The following is a 20,785-nucleotide window of genomic DNA, read 5'->3' as shown; positions in this document are numbered from 1 at the left end:
AAATGGGTCTTTGTCATAATTGTCCCCAATGTCCGGCCCATGATTCTCCCTATTATTGCAAGAATTTGTTCATTGGCCCTGAAAAAAAAAAAAATCAAATTCAAATTCAAGACGTCATAACTTTCCATCTCGAGTTGGAAGAACGAAGTGAAGTATGGATGTGATGAAAGCAAAATAGCATGAACGTTGGAGGAACGATATCAATTCCGAATCCGTCGCTAGAAAACTTACCAAATTAAGGATTTCATCTTCTCCAAGAATTCCACTTGCTTCACAATCTATATAAAGGGTACCCATCCTCAAAACTCACTAAACTAAAAAACCATATCAAATATCAATTAGGCTCAAAGTTGTAGGATCTTTTGTTAAATATTTTGATTGCTTAGGTAATTTTTAATTTTTAGATAGGTTACAATTCTATTTTGTTTGTTAAAACATGAAGCACCTATCCCTCTTCTCTAGTAGAATTAGCATCTCATTTAACAACTATACTTTGCAACTATTAATAAAACTATTTTTGAATTTTGAATTTTCTAACCCAAAGATTTATTTTCTTTTTCTTTTTTATTTAAATAAAACAAAATGTTATTTATATTTATATTTTTTACTTATGTAACAATTCTTACTAACGTTTCAGTTATTAATACGTTGAAAATTATAAAATTTAAATTTAAAAAGAAAAATTATGAAATTGTTAATTATAAGAATGATTTGTTAAGTATCATGTTTACAAATGAGGTATTAAAGTGTCATTTTACTTCGTCCACTTAAAATATTTCCCATATCCATAAACAAAGCAAGGCCAAATTGATACCAGCTTTGATATTCATTATCTCACATATCACATCACATTTTATTTTATTTGATTTATTATTTGTTATTTTATTATTTGTTTTGATTTTTTTAAAATTAATTAATTTTTTTTATTCATTATCTATATATCACATTGTAACTGCTCATAACCACTCGACCCAAGCAACAAGAAAAGCATTCAAAAGGGCAGGCGTTTGGCAGGCGTTTGAACTTTGAAAGTCAAAGTTATCAGATTTCAAATACAACACAACGGGAAAGACCAAAATCTCTACCTCCCTGTGATTGTACAAAGTGTTTGATGAAAGTAAGGTTTTTGATAACTAGGATGTCCCCGATGCCGCATCCAACACAGCTTATCTGGGACTCCCCACAAAGACCTTTCTTTGCGCATCTATGTTCAAACACCCAATAATTCTCCCTAGAGTTTACTGATCAAAAAAAATAATTCTCCCTAGAGTTTGTGTTACATAGGACCCAAAACTTCTGCGTTGTTCTCTCTGCTCATCTTCACATAATTTAGAGTCCAAAGTGAGAGAAAGAGAGAAGAGAGGGAAATGTTTGATTACTACCATCAACTTGCCGCTAGACCCTCTTACCAAGATTCCCTTAAAGTTCTTGAGGCTGATATTCAGCATGCCAACATGCTGTAAGCTCTCTCCGTCTCTTCTCGGTTTCTTAGTTCAGTGATGCGAGTAGGGCTTGTTTAGGGTGCTGATATTTTTTAGTTTGTATGAAATTTTTGTGATGACCTCCTATTAGTATGGTTTTGATTTTGTGGTTCAATATTCTATTTTACTGTATTGAGGCTGACACGTGCCGGAGATTGGATACCCTGGAAACCTTTGAAGGGCTTTTTTTTTTTTTTTGTTTAATCTAGTTTTCTGGTTTGGCTTCTTTGTGTGTTTAGTTTTAAAATTTCCCTTGTATTTTCCGCCATTTTCCTTTGAATAATAACTCAAATACATAAATGCCACATACATTTTAAGAATTCCGAAAACAAAATGGCAATGTGGGTGCACGTTACTGTTCAGTATGCCTGGTAACCATGTTTGATGTTTTTAAGTAGAAAAATTCTTCTCGTCAACTACTATTCATTACCTCACACTCCATACCATATCAAAAACACCCCACACTCTATGGGAAAAAAAAATGTCAAATATGGGGTTGGGGGTGAATAGTAGCTGATGTATAGCATTACTCGAGTAAGTATTTCGATTTACGGATTTCAACCTTTGTGAAAATAATTGGCATACTTAACAAGAAAGAGCTAAATCCTTTTTGTTTATTATTGGGATAGATATTTTGGCTCGGCTTTGATTTTCTTTTCTTTCTTTTTTTTTGTAAGTTGTTTGTTAGGATTAGTTCCGAAGCTGCAATAGATCCTTAAACTACATAATTGAATTAGCAGACCAAGATATGGTCTGTTAATTTAGATAAGCTTTTGATGGTTTTGAATTTGAATATGAATGCAGGGCAGCTTCTATTCCACGAGGCGAGAGTGGTGCCTGCCTTCAAATGAAGTTGGTCTACCATCATTTGGCACCCATTTTACTGTTTTTGCTTCAGTGGATGGATTGCTCATGTACCTGTCTACTTTCAAGCTATTTAAGACTTTTGCATATAATTGTCTATAAGGTTAATTTCACACTTCCTTGTTTATGAATTACGAATGCAATCTCAGTGGTATATATCTATATTTTCAAATCTGGTTTTTTATTCTGTGTAGAGAGTGAGAGAGAGAGAGAGAGATCTTTCTATTTATCTTGGATTTGTTATCCCCAGTCACACCGCGTAATGTGGTGCATTTTAAGTGAGTTTATATGTCAGCCATGCAAATTGAAAGTTACTTAAATTGTGCCACTTCCACCGATGTGACTGGAAACAAAATGCAAGATGAAGAACAACATTTCTCACTTACACGTGTTTTGAAATTTGGTATGTTTTGTGAATCTTCAATTTTTTTAGGTACACCCTGATGGGAAGCCAAATGTCTCTTCATGTGGAAGAAGAGCTACTGTTAGAGAATTCTACGGTATGTAAGGTATCTTGAATTTGTTTTTTACTATGTTTTTCTGTGAGTGGGTATTTTGAGTAGGAAATTGTCTGCATTTTTCACGAAGTTATAAATTAGATCTTATTTCTGTAGAAAAAGGTCCTTTTATCTATCATATGGGCTAGTTTCCTTTGATGATTTCAAGAATTGATTATTGAACCTCCTTGTTAGCATAATGATATGATCTGATTTGTATTGTTCACACAACCAATTAGTTTTAAAGGGCATCTGTATGCTTTTAGAATTTACATGTGACATTTTTAGAGTGATGTGATATTGATATCCAGTGTTTTAATGTCCAAAACAATTTAATGGCATAATATTTATTTGCTGACTTTGTTCTTCACTTTAATGATGCATCCTGTGACCTGTAACTGCAGCTGTTATCTTACCATCTCTTCAGCATCTCAGTGGCAACTCGTCAGAGTTAGATATCACTCAAGAGGAAGGTAGCTGCTTTGAAATGTTTGTCAGCAAGAAATTGGAAAAGAAGAGGAAGATTTTAGATGTGGACTTGGACTTGGAGAGAGAAGATGAGTGTGGAATCTGCTTGGAGCCTTGCACTAAAATGGTTGTGCCAAATTGCTGCCATGCCATGTGCATCAACTGTTACCACAACTGGTGCTTAGGACCTTATAACTTTCCTCCTATTATTTAATTTGGTCAATTCATTTGTGATAACAGAGAGAAGCCCTGTTTTTTAACAGTTGCTTCGTTTTATTTTCTATATGTTACAGGAATGCAAGGTCAGAATCTTGCCCATTTTGCCGTGGAAGTTTAAAAAGAGTGAATTCAGGAGACTTGTGGGTTCTGACATGTGGTAGTGATGTGGTTGACCCTCAATCTTTGCTGACGGAGGATATGTTGCGCTTCAGTCTTTATATAAACAGCCTACCTAGGGATATCCCAGATGCACTGTTCTTAATGTATTACGAGTACTTGTTATAACCCGAGAGACATGAAGAATGATGCATAGAAACTGAAAAATGCTGATCACCACCTGTATATTCTCTGGTGAGGTTTTCACATAGAGATTTTATTCAACTTGATATATGGGTGGGAAAATGTACATCCTCTGAATAAAGACCCGGTTTTTAATTTTGAAATTGCACTTCTTCCACCATGAGATAGTGTTTTGTGTTCCTATTTGCCAAGATTACACGGCTGGTCTAGGCTGTGTCTTGTTTGCATTACACAGAGAAGCTCATTTGCATGTCAAAAAACCAATGTTCTGATTTAAGTTCACTTGTGATTCGTTTAGTAGCCCTAGTTTGTCAAACAATAAGGAGCCAGCTTATTTGAGAAATATTGTATCTGTAGTGCTAATCAAGCAAGTAGAAAAAAAGATAAGCAGCATAGACTGATTTTCCTCCTTTTCCTTTTGGGGGTAACCCGTGTGTGCAGTTAATCCTGCTTCTTTGAGTATTGGCAAGCTTTTCGAACAAGCTGTCCAGCTTTTAAAATTATACTTGCTTATGTTTAAGAATCATAATAATTAGCTGCACACCCATGAAATTTTAATTCTATTTATAAAATGATTATTGAATTTTCTTAATGTGACGTTCTTCGATTACATACTGTAATTTATTTTAGAGGAAAGGCGACCAAACATTATTCAGGAAGAACAAAGAGTTCCAGATTTAATGACTGAATGATGTGACTCAAAACTTGTAGATACTATAAATGTGGTTCAATGAAGAAAATGCTACAATGCATTGAATTTTATTCTTTCATATATTATACCAAATGGGCCAGTTTGCAGCTATGCAATGCGAATAAGAAATGTCTTTCTCATCCTTAATCATTTGAAAAATGCTAGTAAAGCCTCTCAAACTTACCGCTCAATTTTACTGCTCATGCATTTTAATTTTTAATTTTTTTACTTAATAGTTAAGGAAGTGATTATTAGTGAAATTATATATTTTTTTATTTTTTTCTTAACGATTAAGAATGTTAAAAAAATGCTTGAAAGAAAATCAAAAGAAAAAGAATAACAAATTTATAACTAGCGGTACGCCCAGCGGTAAACGCTGGGCAGCCCGCTAGCACCATCCTAATCTTTTTTCTTAAATTTTATGCAATTTTAAGTATTATGTGATTAATCAAAATATAGTTCAAGCTTCATAGTATTGCCAAGTTATTCCATGGTAGAACGTCATTCTCTTAATGCTCTTTCTACTGCAAGAAATACTTCTGTTAGTTGATTGGTAAAGTGATCTGTGTAGTTTGCCAATTTATGTGTGGAGATCTTAGTTGCATCTCTGTATTTCCTGCTCAAGGTGGAACTTAGAATACACATGGTGGTGAGAGAATAGGTGAAATTTAGAACCAGCAATGCTTATTTAGCTCCATAAATGTTATATGAAGTTGTGTAGTTGGAACTGCATTTTCCATGTTTTTTATATCGGTAGAAAGTTCTGAACTTGAACGTACGATTAAGAAATCCTCTGTTTGGAGGGAAAGTAGACTGTGGTTTCCTAAAGCGCATGCAAGAGATGAAGGTTGTGGCAAGGGGATAAAAAGAGAAAACAATGGTAATGCTATAAGATATAGAAGGAGAATCCTTAATGGAAAGACCAACCACGAGAGACCTCTTTATAGAGATCTATTAATTAGGTTTAAATATATGTTTCAATCATTTGATCACTTGGTACTGATAACCTTTATGAAACTCTGGCTGCATTATGATAAGATAGCGAATTCTCTGTCGCATAGTGGGTTCTTTGAAGACTTGGGAATATAGTTTCGATATTGTGAGTGAAAAATAGGTGAATATAGTTTCGATATTGTGTGTGAAAAATAGGTCAGTTGTGGGAGTCGAGGCAAAAGAATTCTGATTCCACGAGTGTAACGATCCGATCCAATGTTAATAGAGATGTAATATGGATAATTTTATTGAGCTTAAATTATATTTAATGAGCAATATTGGATCAGCACTACGAGGTAAGTAGTTTGATCATAAATTAGGATTAACATACGTTAGCTAATTATATATATTACTATGAAAGCCAGTTCTTTGGAAGCTAGTGTATGCACTACACATGTCATGATATCTGCAAGTATGTCATTCATCATAATTCATGATCATGTTTCATTCTGCATATTATAGTTACGTATGTATTATGCATCGCATGCTGCATAAAACATGTAAACTTTCATAAGATCAAATGTTAAGTTAAGCTCAGAACAGTTAAATAAGATGATCATTTAGATGTTGTACCAATGCGATTTATGGATGGATGTGCAAGCCACGGACCTAAGCGTGTGGTCCACCATAGTATGCTATAATACTATTAGTGGTTCCCCTTGTGGCCACAGGATGTGGGGCTGATGCACAACTTTACTCATAGGGTTAAGTGTGTAGGCTAGTAAGATCAGTCAAATAATTCAAGACAAGTCATGCATGTCATAAGCATATGTATGAATGATCATGTTTTTAAATTCTCAGCATAACATATTTTATCAAAAACCTTATTTAGTATGTTTACATTATGAGAGGTCATGTCAGAATATTTATGAAGGTGGAGCTGCAAGATAAAACTTGGCCCAGGGAGGTGAGGCAGAGGCCTAGATCATGTACAGAGATTTTAAGTCATGATTTTTAAAGTACAAAGTCGAGAAATTTTTAATAAATGCTTCCGCGCATTCTTTTTTATGATTTTAGTATTTTAATACAAACGACTTTATTTATTATAAGAAGTCTTTGCATCTGGCGCTTCTTAAGAAAATTAAAATTTTAAAGTCAAGGTCAGTAGTAGCACTCCGGTTCCCGAGATTTCATTCTTAACTGTGGGGGAGCAGAGTGTTACAACGGGATTTGTAAAATCTGGCTGAATTGATTCTGTGTTCTTGCGGGTACACATGTAGCAAGAAATGGTTGCCAAGAAGTGCCAAGGGAAACCAGAGATTTTCATACATTTAAAAGAAAAAAGGTTGAAACAAAGTAGGTGAGAAGTTTCATATCACTGGCTGCAAACTTTTGGCAATGCTTGTGGAACCCTGGAAAAAATGCCATCTAAGTTGGATGAAAGGAGTTTGCTTTAGGTTTTACAAGGCCAAGCCACTTGTCTGGGTGTTTGGATGAGGATAATCTTGTAGGATTGTGATCTTTCAGGATTTATGGGAATTCTATAAGATTACTCTGTTTGGATAGACTTAAGTGGAGGGAATTCAGATGTCCATAGGAATCTAGATTTCCAACCCATACACATTTTTTAAGGGAATGTAGATCCCTTCTAGAGCTAGCGGTGGGAATGCGCATTCCCAATCACCCTGGACTGCAAAGGTTAGTAATTTATAGATCATTTGAGGTACCTGCTACTTAGTACAAAGATTGGTAGTTTCATTAATGGTGGTCGCCATAATGCTAAGTGGACTGCAAAGGACTAAATTTGGTAATGGGTGCGTTATTCTGGCAGCAATGTATATAATTCTGCAAGGAAAACATCAATAGTACAACCATTTACCATGGAGGAGCAGTGGAGATCATAGGTATAGATGCAGGTATTTGGCATACTTGAAGAGCACTAGCACATTTCTCCCCTCTGTGGCTCTATCTATATGCTTTCTGTTAGATTCCTGACAAAATCTGGTTAAATCAACTCTCCTACTACTTATTTCAAATTTTTAATCTTGGGTTTGGTTTTGGTTTCTTATTCATTAACTAAGTGAGAAACACCCTCATGCAAATACATCTTAACAAAGCTTCTAGCAGACCATATACCATTAACAGATCTAAAATTCTCAAAATATTCTCTGAATTTTAGAGAACAGTTATGTAATAAAACTTCCAGGCTCTAGCATAAGATTTATTAATGAGAATGGATTCTGTCACACATATATTTCCTACTACAACGGCAGCCTTTTAAAATTACAGCAAGAAGCAATACTATTCTGAGAAACATTGTAAAATGGCAAATGGTGGTTTACCTTCACCCCACGCTGTTTTTCCTGTCCAAAAGGTAACTGAATGGAGGGTGAGTAAGAGTTCCATTGAGAAACATGTTGGAAACCACCTTATACATAGCTTCAGTGAGGTGAACTCCATCCCAGTTAATGTACTGCGAAGGGCTTTTGCAGACAGTGGCAGAAGGCGTGCCGCATGTTCTGAATACATCGAAGTTGTACGGTCCGGTACCTGTTCCACAGCAGGCTTTGAACTTCTCCGTGAACCCGAATTTGGTTGGATTCTTCATGACAGTGCGGTAAGCGTTCCAGTAATCGGTGAAGGCGATGACTGCTTGGGGAAACTGCGTCCGGAGGCCCTGCAGCTTTGCCTGGAGGACGGCATTGTGGGTGTTGCTCTGGTTGTTTACGCTCTTCACGCATCCTATGTCGTCCCTGTCGTCTTCAGGAGCTAGAGACATGGCCAACGGCAGACACCCCGTCAACGGAAGACCTTGGACGACAACATATTTTGCACCCATCTTCAGCAATGACTGCGAAGTACCCCCCCTTACAACATTAACTGATTGTTTCATCCAAACGCTTCTCGATGATCATGAAATGGACTCGATTTCAATTGAAAATTGATATTTTACAAAAAAATATCATCTATTCAAAATAAAATTATTAAATAGTTGCAAAAAAATGTTGTTTTTCCAATTTTCTGGAGAATGAAATTGATACGACTCATTCATTCAGTTCTAAATATGGACCGTTTCGATTCTTTCCCTTATTAATGTAATAACTCCTAAAATGGACCGTGCTCGATGGACCGTTTCGATTCTTTCCCTTATTAAATGGACCGTCTGCCACTTTCTTCAATAGTATTATGAAGAAAGTACCGAAAACACACTCTCTACGGCATTTAATTCTTCTTGTTAGCACAAATACTTTATGGGGGAGGCGCCGGTAATATTTAATTTAGATAAATTGATAGTGATAGATGTGAGTTTGCAAAAGTCACATAATTATTTTTTAAAAAAAATAATAAATATGAAATTTATATCAAAAAATTAATTTTTTAATAAATTTTTTTTTTAAGTGATTATAAGACATTTGTACATGACACAATTATACGTAATATTATTCTTAATTTATGACAAATATTTTAATTAAAAAGAGATATCATAAAATTAAATTGTAAAATTATTTTAGGAGTGGTTTGGATTCAGAAATGTGTTAAAATGGATTGAGATGGTTTGTAAGTAGTAAAATAAAAATTGAATTATTTATTATATTTTGTGTGTAAATTTAAAAAAATTATTTTAAAATTTAAAAAAATTAAATTATTTATTATATTTTATATAAAAATTTAAAAAAAATTATAATAATAAAATAAAATAAATTAAAATGAATTGAGATGGATTACCAATGCAAACTAGGTCTTAATCATAAAGTACATCTAACGTCATACCGTGAGTTTAGATTTTTACAAGGGTAGCAGTTCTCTTAATTTATCAACCAACGCTTCCGACAATAATATTGAGGTGCACGTGATGCCTGAATATTGAATAGGAGATGCAAGAATTTATGTCTGCCGGTGAGAGACATTTATTGAGGCGTTTTTAGTTTAAAATAATAATAATAATAGAAGAGTGCAACAAACACAAAAAAAATTATATAAAAAAAATTTCATAAACATATATAATTTAATATGATTCGTTAGATCTGTTTTATAATAAAAATAATTTTATAATTTAATAAATCACATCAAATTATATCAATTTATAAGATTATTTTTATATAATTACTTTGTAACTAGAGTATTTTTCATAATAATAATAATAATCATATCCAGACAATAATATATATTATAAAATAAAGATATTTTGATAAAATAATATTATTTGTACAAGTTAATTTATAAAATAATTTTATTTATAAAATATTATTATCTAAAATGCTGTGAAAAGATAGGTGTATTTAACATTTTTCTAAAAACAATATCACGTTCAAATCACACATTATTATTTTTTTTAAATATAATCAATATCGTAATCCAAAAAATAGTATAAATCGTGACTTCCAAATTATTTGGAATAAGGAAACCAAACCATAGATTCATAGTAATTGAATATCCCATGCTTACCTGCAAAAACTCGGCAAAACTGGTGATAGCAAGCTCTCGGATGGTATCGCTTGGTACAGTAGATCCGACAGAGTATGCATAGTCGTTCGCTCCGATTTCCCCAACCCAGACCAGAGCATCATCAAATGCTGCTCTGCAATCTTCTGATGCTGGGCCTTTACAGTACCTCCGACTCTCCAAAAAGCTTCTGAACCAAAGGAGCTGGGTTTTGATCGATTCAGGGGTTCTATCGAGCGTGAGGTTGTTCTCAACAAAGAATGCGTGGTTTATTGCGGTCGAACCAGCAACGGCGAAGTTCACACCGGAGGAAGCATTATTCCCCTTGAGGTTCCGGTAAGGTGGCAAGTACGGTAAGGACAGTGTTTCAGCCACAAAGTCGATCACGAGCCGGCCGTCGGAGTACCGGTTAGTGGAGTGATGAAAGAAGGTGCTTCCATACGGAGAGTTTGAGACGTGGCCAAAACCACTCGGGCCGCTGATGGACTTGGTGTTGCCAGTATCGGTGAAGGAGTCGCCAAAGGCGTAGATCTTGTTGAAGGGGCGTGGGCGTGTTCCAGTTGCAGAAGAAGATGCAGAAGCGAAGACGAAAATGGCAGTGATGGTGACGAACAAAATGAACAGGTTGGAGTTGTTGCGAGTTGCGGAATAGGAAGACATTTTTTCAAGGCTTCTAAATTATAGCTCTCGTTTCGGTGCGGTCTTTGTGGCCTTTATATTTTCATGGCCTTCTGTGCATATTTATTGCTGTACAACTAATTGTGAGTTTAATTAATCCATATATTCTTATACGAGGAATGCTTGGCAGCAGCCGGAAGCCCGCAGCACACCGGCCAAATTTTTTTTTTTTTTTTTTTTTTTCACTCAATGCACTAGGGGTGCTCCGGCTTTCACAAACAGTAGGTTTACATTTATATTTTCTCTTCTTATATATTAAAGAGAAAAGAAGTGCTACCTTTGTAACGTGACTTGATCATATATATTAGATTTATTTTATAATAAAAAATTTTTATAATTTAATATATCATATCAAACTATGATATATAATTTTTTTACTACTAAAGCGTTTCTAGAATATAACATTAATTTTGTATATGAGAGATGCATAATGATGATGACAACAAAAGTTATGGCTGGTTTAGAAAGCAAGATGAGATAAAAATTTTGTGAATAATAGTAATATAGTTTGTAAATAGTAATGAGATAGTTTTAATTGAGTATTTTTTGAGTTTTGGAAAATGATAGAAAAAAAGTTGAATAAAGATATTATAAAGTTAAAATATTGTTAGAATATTATTTTATAATATTATTTTTTTGGAGATTTAAAAAAGTGGAATTGTTTTTTATTTTTTGTTTGAAATTTTGGAAAAGTTGTAATGACTAATTTAAAAAAATTGTAATGATTAGTTTGAAAATGTTTATATTTAAATTATATTTGAAAAGAAGATACGATGAAATAAGATAAGAATTTTGAAATGAAATCTATTTCCAAACACGCCCGTATTGTTTTTTAGTAATATGTTAATATTTACTATCGCATCAAAAAAATGATGAGATAGATTAAAAAATGATAATTAATATTTTTTTTTTATTTCCATAATAATTAACAAAAATGTTATATTAATAATTTGATACCACGTCATTCAATAATTTAAAAGATAATAGTGCTACATATATTTACAGTTTTACTTGCATTTTTACTTTCAACACTTATTTTGTTAGTTTTATTTTGAATTTCTGATTTTATGATTTTCAACCTATTAATAACTGAAATGTGGAGAAATAAGTTTTTTTTGTAAGTTTTTCTTAAATACATTTAGTATTTTTCTTAAAGAGATGATAACTAATGTTTTGTTTTTGTTTCTATAAAAACTAATAAAAACAAAAGCTACTTTGGAGCGGTCGGTCTGTTATGAAAAGTTTAACAGCCCCAAATAAAAGGCCGCCACGTCAGAAATTATATAGAAATTAACCTAAGATCATCACACCCGATCAAGAGTCCTGAAACAAACATCGTCCAAGCCTTCAACCCTACTATCGTCCAAGCCGCAGGAGTTGAAGTTTCCAGTATACGAAATCGCCGTGAGTTTCTCGTTCTTTGTCAAAACTCTAATATACACATCGAAGTTCTAGTATACGAAATCGGAAGATTAACTCTTTATTTTTCCAAGCCAAACATGATGGAAGGCTTTGTGTATTTTTGGGACAAGTCAAGTTAACAGTAGTATTCCATCTCTATCAGTCTCTCTCAGGACCAGAATTATCACAGAGACCTACGTAGAAATGGAGCATTTTTCTTTTCCCTAGTTTGCGGCAAAGACTTCAACACACTCTTGCTATATTATGGAGTTACGTACGTACGTGGATGGCAGTGCTGATCAAGTTTCCTAATCTGGTTATTCTCGGTCTCACTTTAATTTCAAGCGAAAAGCCCCAAACGAATATAGACGAAAATCGGCCCTACTCTACAAATTCGGTCTGGGATTTTATTAATTTCTCTAAAAATTAAATATTGGTCAAGAAATATTTAGATTTGAGTAAAAAAAGGAAAGAAAAGAATCACACGGATATGGAAATGAAGATCTTCAGACCTACATAGGAGATGTTCTGGACTCTGGATGGTAAGGGGCGGAGAGGGGTGTTTCTGTGCTAGAATCAGGAGAGAGGGCTAGCCGCAATGGAAGCAATGACGAAGAAAGGGGCCGGAGAGAGTGGCGAAGAGGGCAGCAAAAAGGGTCGTCACCAAGCTATCCTCGTGTGAGTTATGTGCCACGGGATGGAGAGGGGATGAGGGATGGTCACCGTGCATGATCTCCTGCAGTGGGGGCACATCCTATAATTAGTGAGACGCCTATGTGGCACTCAGTCATTTGAGAGCTATTATTTAGAGATAAACAATTGACCGGTTAGAAGATTAACTCAATAAAAACATCTTATTTAGCGATTTAATCTATCATCATTTATCCTCGTAGTAATTATAAATATGATAATCAATTGGTACCCACATTTTTAAATTAATTCATGGCCTTTCAAGGAAAATAGCTTCTTTGTTCACCCTATATATAGATGTTAAAACAATATGTAATATGCTTTTTTACACTAGTTAACATCAAAACAGTTTAATTTTTAACTCAATTATGATAAAGCCAACCACTCCACCCAAAAGTTCGGCTACTAAATTAATGTGCTTGTTTAATAAGACCTTGGATTCCTGCGGTGAGAGTTAATACCCTCATATTTTAAACAATTTTTGGTCCCTTTTAAGTAGGAAAAGTGAAAGTTAATGACTTTGGAGTATGGGTGGTAATATGTGACATTATAAGGGAACCAATTACGAATATGACACAAAATTAGTGAGTTTATGTTTGATATAAATGAAATTGGGTCAAGACGGGTTGATCTGTTAAGACTCGATTAATAAACGGGTTAATAACGAATTAACCCACTTTATCCAAAATTAACATACAATAACCTGTTTAAATTTTATTTTAAATTTATAATTTTATTATTGTTGTGTTGTAATATTAGTAATTCTCAATATGCTTATTTTTTATAGTTGGGGTTGTAATTTTTTTTTTTTTTATCTATGCTCATGTTTGTTATTGTTGATATTAACTCAAGAGTACTTATAGGGCCATCGAGAGTGGCCCCAAGGATTTCTACCGAGAAATGCAAAATGCAATTTTTATTTCGAATTTTTTTCAAGCAATTTTTAAATCCATTTAAAAAGAAAAAGAAAAAAAATTCACAAACTCATTTAAAAACACTTCCTTAAAATTAAGTAAAAAAATAAAGTGGAAATCGGTAGCTTTTGTCAAGATGCATTCTCGGTGGATACATCACTTCCCTTAACTCAAATATTTCACTATTATTTATAAATTGTTTTACTATTATTTACAGGTCATCTTATCTCATTTCATTATCCAAACGATGCCTCAATCTATCTCAAACCAATCATTTATGAGTTCACTATTTTTTCAATTTCTCATAACAAATTTAAACATATCTTAACTTATATCTCAATGAGACCCACAAAATATTACTATTCACATATCAACTCAGATTATCTAAAATCATAACACCCAAATGCAGGCTAAATGTTATAACCACTTCCGGTATGGTTATTTAGATAGCCATTCTAAATGCATTAATTCGACTACTATCTAAGTTTTTAGCATATCTTTACGGTTCAATGAATCAAAACTCGTCAATTATTTTGGCAGAGCAGAAGCTCAGGGAGCCTTTCATGCTGCTGTCTTGGCTACTGAGATAGGTTTGAGAGCTCGATTATTTTGGAAGGTGACTCTAAACAGGTGGTCCTTGGCTTACAACAGCAAAACGAGAGGTATGATAGGGTGGGGATGGTCCTTAGTGATACAAAGTTTAGACTATCTAACTTTGTTAGTTGGAGGGCTTCGTTTGTAAAAAGATGTGGCAATGAGTTTGCTCACAATCTTGCTAGGGAATCTCTAGAGCTTGATCTAGATGTTATTGATTTGTCGATTAGTCCGGATTGTAGACAATTATCTGATTGTTTTTAAGATCAATAAAGATTACTCCCTTTCAAAAAAATAAATAAATAAATAAAAACTGGTCGGGTTTGATTATGCTGCAGAGCTATGACTCAAATTAGGTTTATTATGATACATTAATGTTGACATAACAGATATATGAAGTATGTTTATTGTTGTACGAACTGCATTACCGACCTATGCCGTATGATAATTAAGCTCTCATTATTGAAGTAGTTGCTTCATTTTTGTAAATAAAATATTATATATATATTTTTTTAAAAAAAAAGAGAGTTCATTGTACTCAACAAAAAGAACAGTAAGAGATATTTTAATTAGGAGTGTGAAAATTAATTGAAAAATCAAAAAATGGGTCCGGTTCGGTTTTGGATTGGTTCTCTTAGTTCCAAAACCGATCGGTACTGGTCCAGTTTCGGTTCTATACTTTTTAGAATTGGACCGGACCGGTTCAATATATTATATATTTTAAATTATTTTTTTAATACTATATATTATATTTTAATATTATATATAATTTATATATATAATAATATAAATTATAATTATATATAAGATAATGTTATTATAATTTATAACATAACATTTTAATCTTAAACATGAAAATTTATTTGATCATATATTTTAAACATAAAATATATATATTAATAACATTTTATAGTTAATAAATTCTCAACATATTCATTTTAATAAATACATAATATATTAGTAATAATAATATACATTAGTATATTAATTATATTTCGCTTTAATTAATTAATCTACATTAGTATACTAATATATATTAGTATATTAATTACATTTTATGTCATAATACTAATTCACTATAAGAAATTAGGCATTTTTCGGCGATTTTAAGATTGCCGCAAAAAGTCCTTATTTGCAGCGATTTTCAAGAATTTACTGTTTACTTTTTGCGGGGACTTTTTGTACCTTTTTGTGGTGATTTTTGTCGTCACAATAAAATATTGTAACGGTAGCAGCTTTTTATTTATGTTGAATTTGGAAATCGCCGCAATAGCTACTTTTCCCAGCGCGTTTTCCCCTCATTTCTCTAATTCTCTCCAGCCGCTCCTTCCCCCCCCACCTCCCGTCTCTCCCCAATCCCTCTTCTCCCTCTATCCCCACTCTTCATGCCTCCATGTAGCAGTCACTGCACGCCGTCGTCGACCGACCGTCAACGTCACCGTCCACCTCCACCGTCACTAGCCAACCCAGCCAAGCCCCTTCCTCGCGACTTCTCCCTCCCGCAGTTCTCCCTCGCTCTTCACCATCGAAATCCTTTCTCCCTCGGGTTCCCAGTGTCACCGCGTCCTCAGCCACCGCACCACCTCCAGATACCGGCAAAGCTACCCCCCAACGGTCCCCAGCCCCTCCACCAAAGCTCTTATTCTCTCTCACCGTCGATCTGCTCTCCTCCTCACAGATCTCGCTCAAACTCCTCGTACAAGTCCTACACCGCCTTCCTCGACAGCACAGCACTGCCGAAAGTCAGCCCTCCACACGGCCGCATGGCCACCCCCATGCTCCACCGCCTCCCCTTCAACGTCGTAAGCCAACCCAGAACAAAACACTACTTTTGTTTACCAGCATATAGGAAATTAGCTTTTATCTCCAATTAAGCGAAATTCTTAATTGGTTTGGATAAGTTCTTAATTGTTTACAGAGTTTGTATCTCACATTTTACTCAAGTTGTTGATAGCAAGTGATGACTGATATTGTCATAGAAACAAGCTTGGTTTTCTCTTTCAATTTTTTTATAAATTGCCTATGCATGTGTTTGTGTATGTATAATGTAACTGTGGCCATATAGTGTAAATTAAAAGATCTAGCTTCTCACTTTATTTCCTTCATTGTTTTCCTAGATCTTATTTTGTTTTGTTTAGAGGAAAACATGCAAGGAAAGAACAGAACAAGTACTAGGATCGTTAAGGATAAACATATTGTTTTGCATGCACTCGACCTAACTAGGTAAACATATAAGGCAAGAAGTTTGGAGAATTGAAGTGCTAAGAAAATTTTCATTTTTTAGGCCAACTGTGTTAATAAAACTGCTTGGGGATGTGATTAGAAACATTATAAATTTAAAGAGGTTAATTGTAAGAACCAAAATAGTAATATAGGATATTTTACCCATCTATATACATATATATATATACAGTAATATGTGTCTCCTGTTTAATTTTACATAATTTTTTTTATTTTCTAAACAAAGGAATTACTTAGAAAGTATAAATAATGAATTATAGAAAAAAAATTCAACTCATCATCTCTTATACTATATAGTAATATGTGATTTTTCATTTTTACCATTCAATTTAAACATATATATTGATGTTTAAATATGTATGTTTACACATCAAGAAAAAAAATAAGAAATAACATATTGGTGTGGGGAATGGAGATGATGAATAACATTTATTTAAAAAAAATAATTTTAAAACTAATATCTTTATTTTAAATATAGTCGATAATTTTTAAATTAAGTCAGGAATTTTGAAATCTTCTAAATATTTTATCAAAATCATTTTAAATGAGGTATTTGTAGTGTTATTGAACAAAGACTAAGTTTCAAGTTAACATTTTATATTTTGGAGTTCCGAAAATAATATAATTTTAAAAAATTGAATTCACATCGTTGGATGAATATTTTATCGGGAAATTTATATAAAATTTAATAAAAAAATATATTTTTAAAATTTACATATAATATTATTTGCTAATAATATCGTTTCATTAGTTGTGATTTCTTGTGGTAAATTACTGATGTTGCATGAATTTAACAGACAATATAAACATAGACCATATAGTAATTATTTATATTTAAAGCAAGAAAAAGAAACATATATTTAAAAAAAAACTCTAAACGAGAATTTAAATTAACTATTCTAAATATGACATATGAATAAACAGAATAAATATTATAAAATAAATATAAAAAACATACTTCAAATAAAAGTGATAAAAAAATACCACAAGTAGATGAGAAATAAATAAACTATAGGAATAACACAGATCAGGCAGTGAAATGTCGTAGAGTAAGATAAAAACTTAACCAACTGATTCATGACAAATAATATATAAAGAAACAAAACATAATAAAATTAGGATTTTATTTATCGAATGATACTATAATAAAATATTAAGATTGACAACAGACAAAATGTATCAAATATACATACATATATATATATATATATATATACACGAAGATATAAACGTAAACAATACAAGAATTATTTCTATTTAAAGTAGAAGAAATAAACATTTATTTAAAATAAAAAATCTATGCATGCCATTAAATTAAATAATCTAAATATGGAGCAGGAATAAATAAAATAAATATTACAGAATAAATACAACAAGCATATTTAGCATAAAGGACAAAAAAATTTACTGGAAAGTAGAGGAAAAATAATTGAACAGTGGAAATGGTGCAGATGAAAAGACAGTGAAATGAAGATGAGCAAGATAAGAGAAGAACCAACTGATCTGCAACAAAGAACACATAAAAGCGCTGAATATAATGAAATTAGATTCATATTTATTGAATGAGGCCATAATAAAATATTAAGAGTGAGAACAGATATAATCAATAAGATGGGTATTTGTAAAATTGGAAATTAAACAGAATATAATACTGTAGGAGATAGAATTTTTTTATTAATGGTCCACAAACATGTAATAATGTATTTTTTTTTCTCATTTGATGGTTAAGGAAGTGATTACTAATGAAATTATATATATTTTTATTTTTTTTAATAATTAAAATGTTAAAAAAATATTTTTTTAAAAAATCAAAAGAAAAAGAATAACAAAATCATAAAAAAGAATAGAAAAAACCATTATTTAATTTTCAGGCTTTTATTTTTATTTTTAGTTTTCCTCCTTTCCCCGTGGCATTTAATGAGCAACAGAGCAATAAGATCATTTGGCAGGGGTCGGTCGCTTTGAATGCCATTTGAGTTTTTTTCCAAATGGTTGGTGGGAAAAATATCTTAAGGGGGGTACATCTCCACCGTTCATCCTTTATGAAGCAAGATTTGACCAAAAATTCAAAATGATTTGGCAACGTTTAGGTACTGAGAATATTGAGAAATGTTGAAAATATTTATAAATAATTATGAATAGAGATTCAAATGAGTTTATAAGTTCTATTGAGAATATTTTAAATTATTTAGATGTATAAATTATGTTGAGTTGTTAATTTTTAGATAGGTAGTTGAAAAAAGTGTGAGTCTCATAAATATTATAATGATTTTATTTTTAGTAATAAATATTATAGTGATTTTATTATAGTGATTTTTTAATATTAATAAATATTGTAGTGATTTTATTTTATTTTTATATATAATAATGATAAATATTATAATGATTTTATTTTTAATTTATATATAATAGTAATAAATATTATAATGATTTTATTTTTATATATATAATAGTGATAAATATTATAGTGATTTTATTTATTTTTTATATAATAATGATAAATATTATAGTGATTTTATTTTTTATTTATATTTGATAGTGATAAATATTATAGTAATTTTATTTTTTATTTATATATAATAGTGATAAATATTATAGTGATTTTATTTTTTATTTATATTTAATAATGATAAATATTATAGCGATATTATTTTTTTATTTATATATAATAGTGATAAATATTATAGCGATTTTATTTATTATTTATATATAATAGTGATAAATATTATAGCGATTTTATTTATTATTTATATATAATAGTGATAAATATTATAGCGATTTTATTTATTATTTATATTTAATAGTGATAAATATTATAATGATTTTATTTTTTATTTATATATAATAGTGATAAATATTATAACGATTTTATTTTTTATTTATATATAATAGTGATAAATATTATAACGATTTTATTTTTTATTTATATATAATAGTGATAAATATTATAGTGATTTTTAGAAAGATTTTGATACGAAGATGGTTTCATTGCGTTTGGCATGTGGAGTATTTTCAATAGTACGAAAATACTTGAAAAGTGTTGAGGTATGTTAGTTACCCAAACGTAGCTGCCCTTTTCCCACCCGTTGATCTCCTAAAGAGAAAAAGTTTTCTTCTCCTCCAAGCCTCCACCTTCATCTCATTCTTTTCTCCTCTCTTTTCATCCTCAAGAGATCAAAGCTTATCTCCCCTTCTCTAAGCTGTGCGACCCACAAGCAAGGGAGGAAATGGTTTCCTTCGAATAATGCTCACTTCTCTTTACCCATTTTCAATTTATTTCCAAGTTTGAATCTAAGGTTTTGTTCACATATTTCCAAAGGGAAATCATTGAATGTAGACCCTTTTGATTCACTTTCTATTATGGTTTTGAAAAGGTTTCGATTTTCTCCAAGTAACGTTGCCTACTGATGTTCGGTTTGGGTTTTTCTTTTTTTACTTTATTTGGATTTTTTTTGTGTTGTCAATACATCGGTTCATTACTTCTCTCCCTCTCTCATAAACTGCGAGCAAATCGAAAGATTTTCCTACTGAAATTATGAAAATCGAAAGATTTTATTTACTATGATTGAGTTGTTTTTTGGTGTGATGTATATCCGTATGGATTTGTTTGATTTTGCTGGAGTTATTTTCTGTGAAGTACTGATCCACCTGATCATATGTGAATATGCAAATATGGTTTTGGGTTTTTTTAGTTGTCATGTATATGCGTATGATATGATTACAATGTAAGAAATTCACTCGTGCATCACTGAGAGAAGAAAGAATAAGAAGCATACTTAGTACTGCCGAGATTCAGGAGAATAAGCAATTCGAAACACATGGAGATTTTTTTTGTTTTAAGAAAGCGAGAATATGAGAGAACAGATAATAATATTTGAGTTAGTTTCAGTCTGTTTAGTGGAAGGGATAAGATAGTAAAAGTAAAAAGAAAATAATATTTAGGCGGTGAAGCAAAACGAGAAACAGAAGTAGTAATTTAAGAATACAAAGGAGGGCAAAATTGAAAACAAAAATATTAGACGAAAACATTGTTCATCAAGGATTCGCATTTGAGTAGGGCTACTATGCCGCCCCACTCTTATCGCTGGGTATACTGCCCAGTGGTTTTTTTTTCACATTTTTTTAATACATTTAAATATTTAAAAAAAAATACACCAATACACTTAAAAACACTTTCTTAATCACTAAATTTAAAAAAAAAATTTTTGACTTGCGATCGAATAGAGCAGTCAACTAGGGGCGGCAAAGTAGACTTTCTCTTTGCATTTATATATATAGTAGATATATATATATATCTCCTATATCTTAAAAGCGCCTATCCTTATATGAACAATAATGAATAATGTATTTTTTTTACACTTTTTATTCTGC

General features: G+C 31.9%; 2 protein-coding genes across 2 annotated transcripts; one reads left to right on the top strand and one right to left on the bottom strand.

Moving 5' to 3' along the window:
• Positions 1-982: 982 nt before the first annotated feature.
• On the top strand, positions 983-3,989 carry LOC108986563 (E3 ubiquitin-protein ligase AIRP2-like). Its single transcript, XM_018959212.1, has 5 exons — positions 983-1,459; positions 2,286-2,448; positions 2,779-2,845; positions 3,247-3,487; positions 3,604-3,989. The coding sequence occupies exons 1-5, from the start codon at positions 1,368-1,370 to the stop codon at positions 3,812-3,814; spliced, it is 774 nt and encodes a 257-aa protein (XP_018814757.1). The 5' UTR covers positions 983-1,367; the 3' UTR covers positions 3,815-3,989.
• Positions 3,990-7,594: 3,605 nt separating this feature from the next.
• Positions 7,595-10,586, bottom strand: LOC108986565 (GDSL esterase/lipase At3g48460). Its single transcript, XM_018959214.2, has 2 exons — positions 9,900-10,586; positions 7,595-8,304 (listed from the first exon to the last, which is right to left on the bottom strand). The coding sequence occupies exons 1-2, from the start codon at positions 10,554-10,556 to the stop codon at positions 7,798-7,800; spliced, it is 1,164 nt and encodes a 387-aa protein (XP_018814759.1). The 5' UTR covers positions 10,557-10,586; the 3' UTR covers positions 7,595-7,797.
• Positions 10,587-20,785: the final 10,199 nt, after the last annotated feature.

This window comes from Juglans regia, chromosome 9 (assembly GCF_001411555.2).
Source record: "Juglans regia cultivar Chandler chromosome 9, Walnut 2.0, whole genome shotgun sequence".
NCBI lineage: Eukaryota > Viridiplantae > Streptophyta > Magnoliopsida > Fagales > Juglandaceae > Juglans > Juglans regia.
The sequence above is the reverse complement of the archived record's forward strand: the minus strand, read 5'-3'. Positions and strand labels throughout refer to the sequence as shown.

Bases quoted from the DNA above. Each gene is read 5' to 3' on its own strand.
- LOC108986565 (XM_018959214.2), bottom strand. From the start codon at position 10,556: ATGTCTTCCTATTCCGCAACTCGCAACAACTCCAACCTGTTCATTTTG. The intron at 8,305-9,899 runs GTAAGCATGGGA...GGTACTTCGCAG, and splicing joins GTTTTGCCGAGTTTTTGCAG to TCATTGCTGAAGATGGGTGC.
- LOC108986563 (XM_018959212.1), top strand. From the start codon at position 1,368: ATGTTTGATTACTACCATCAACTTGCCGCTAGACCCTCTTACCAAGAT. The intron at 2,449-2,778 runs GTTAATTTCACA...CAATTTTTTTAG, and splicing joins TGCATATAATTGTCTATAAG to GTACACCCTGATGGGAAGCC. The intron at 2,846-3,246 runs GTATGTAAGGTA...CTGTAACTGCAG, and splicing joins TACTGTTAGAGAATTCTACG to CTGTTATCTTACCATCTCTT.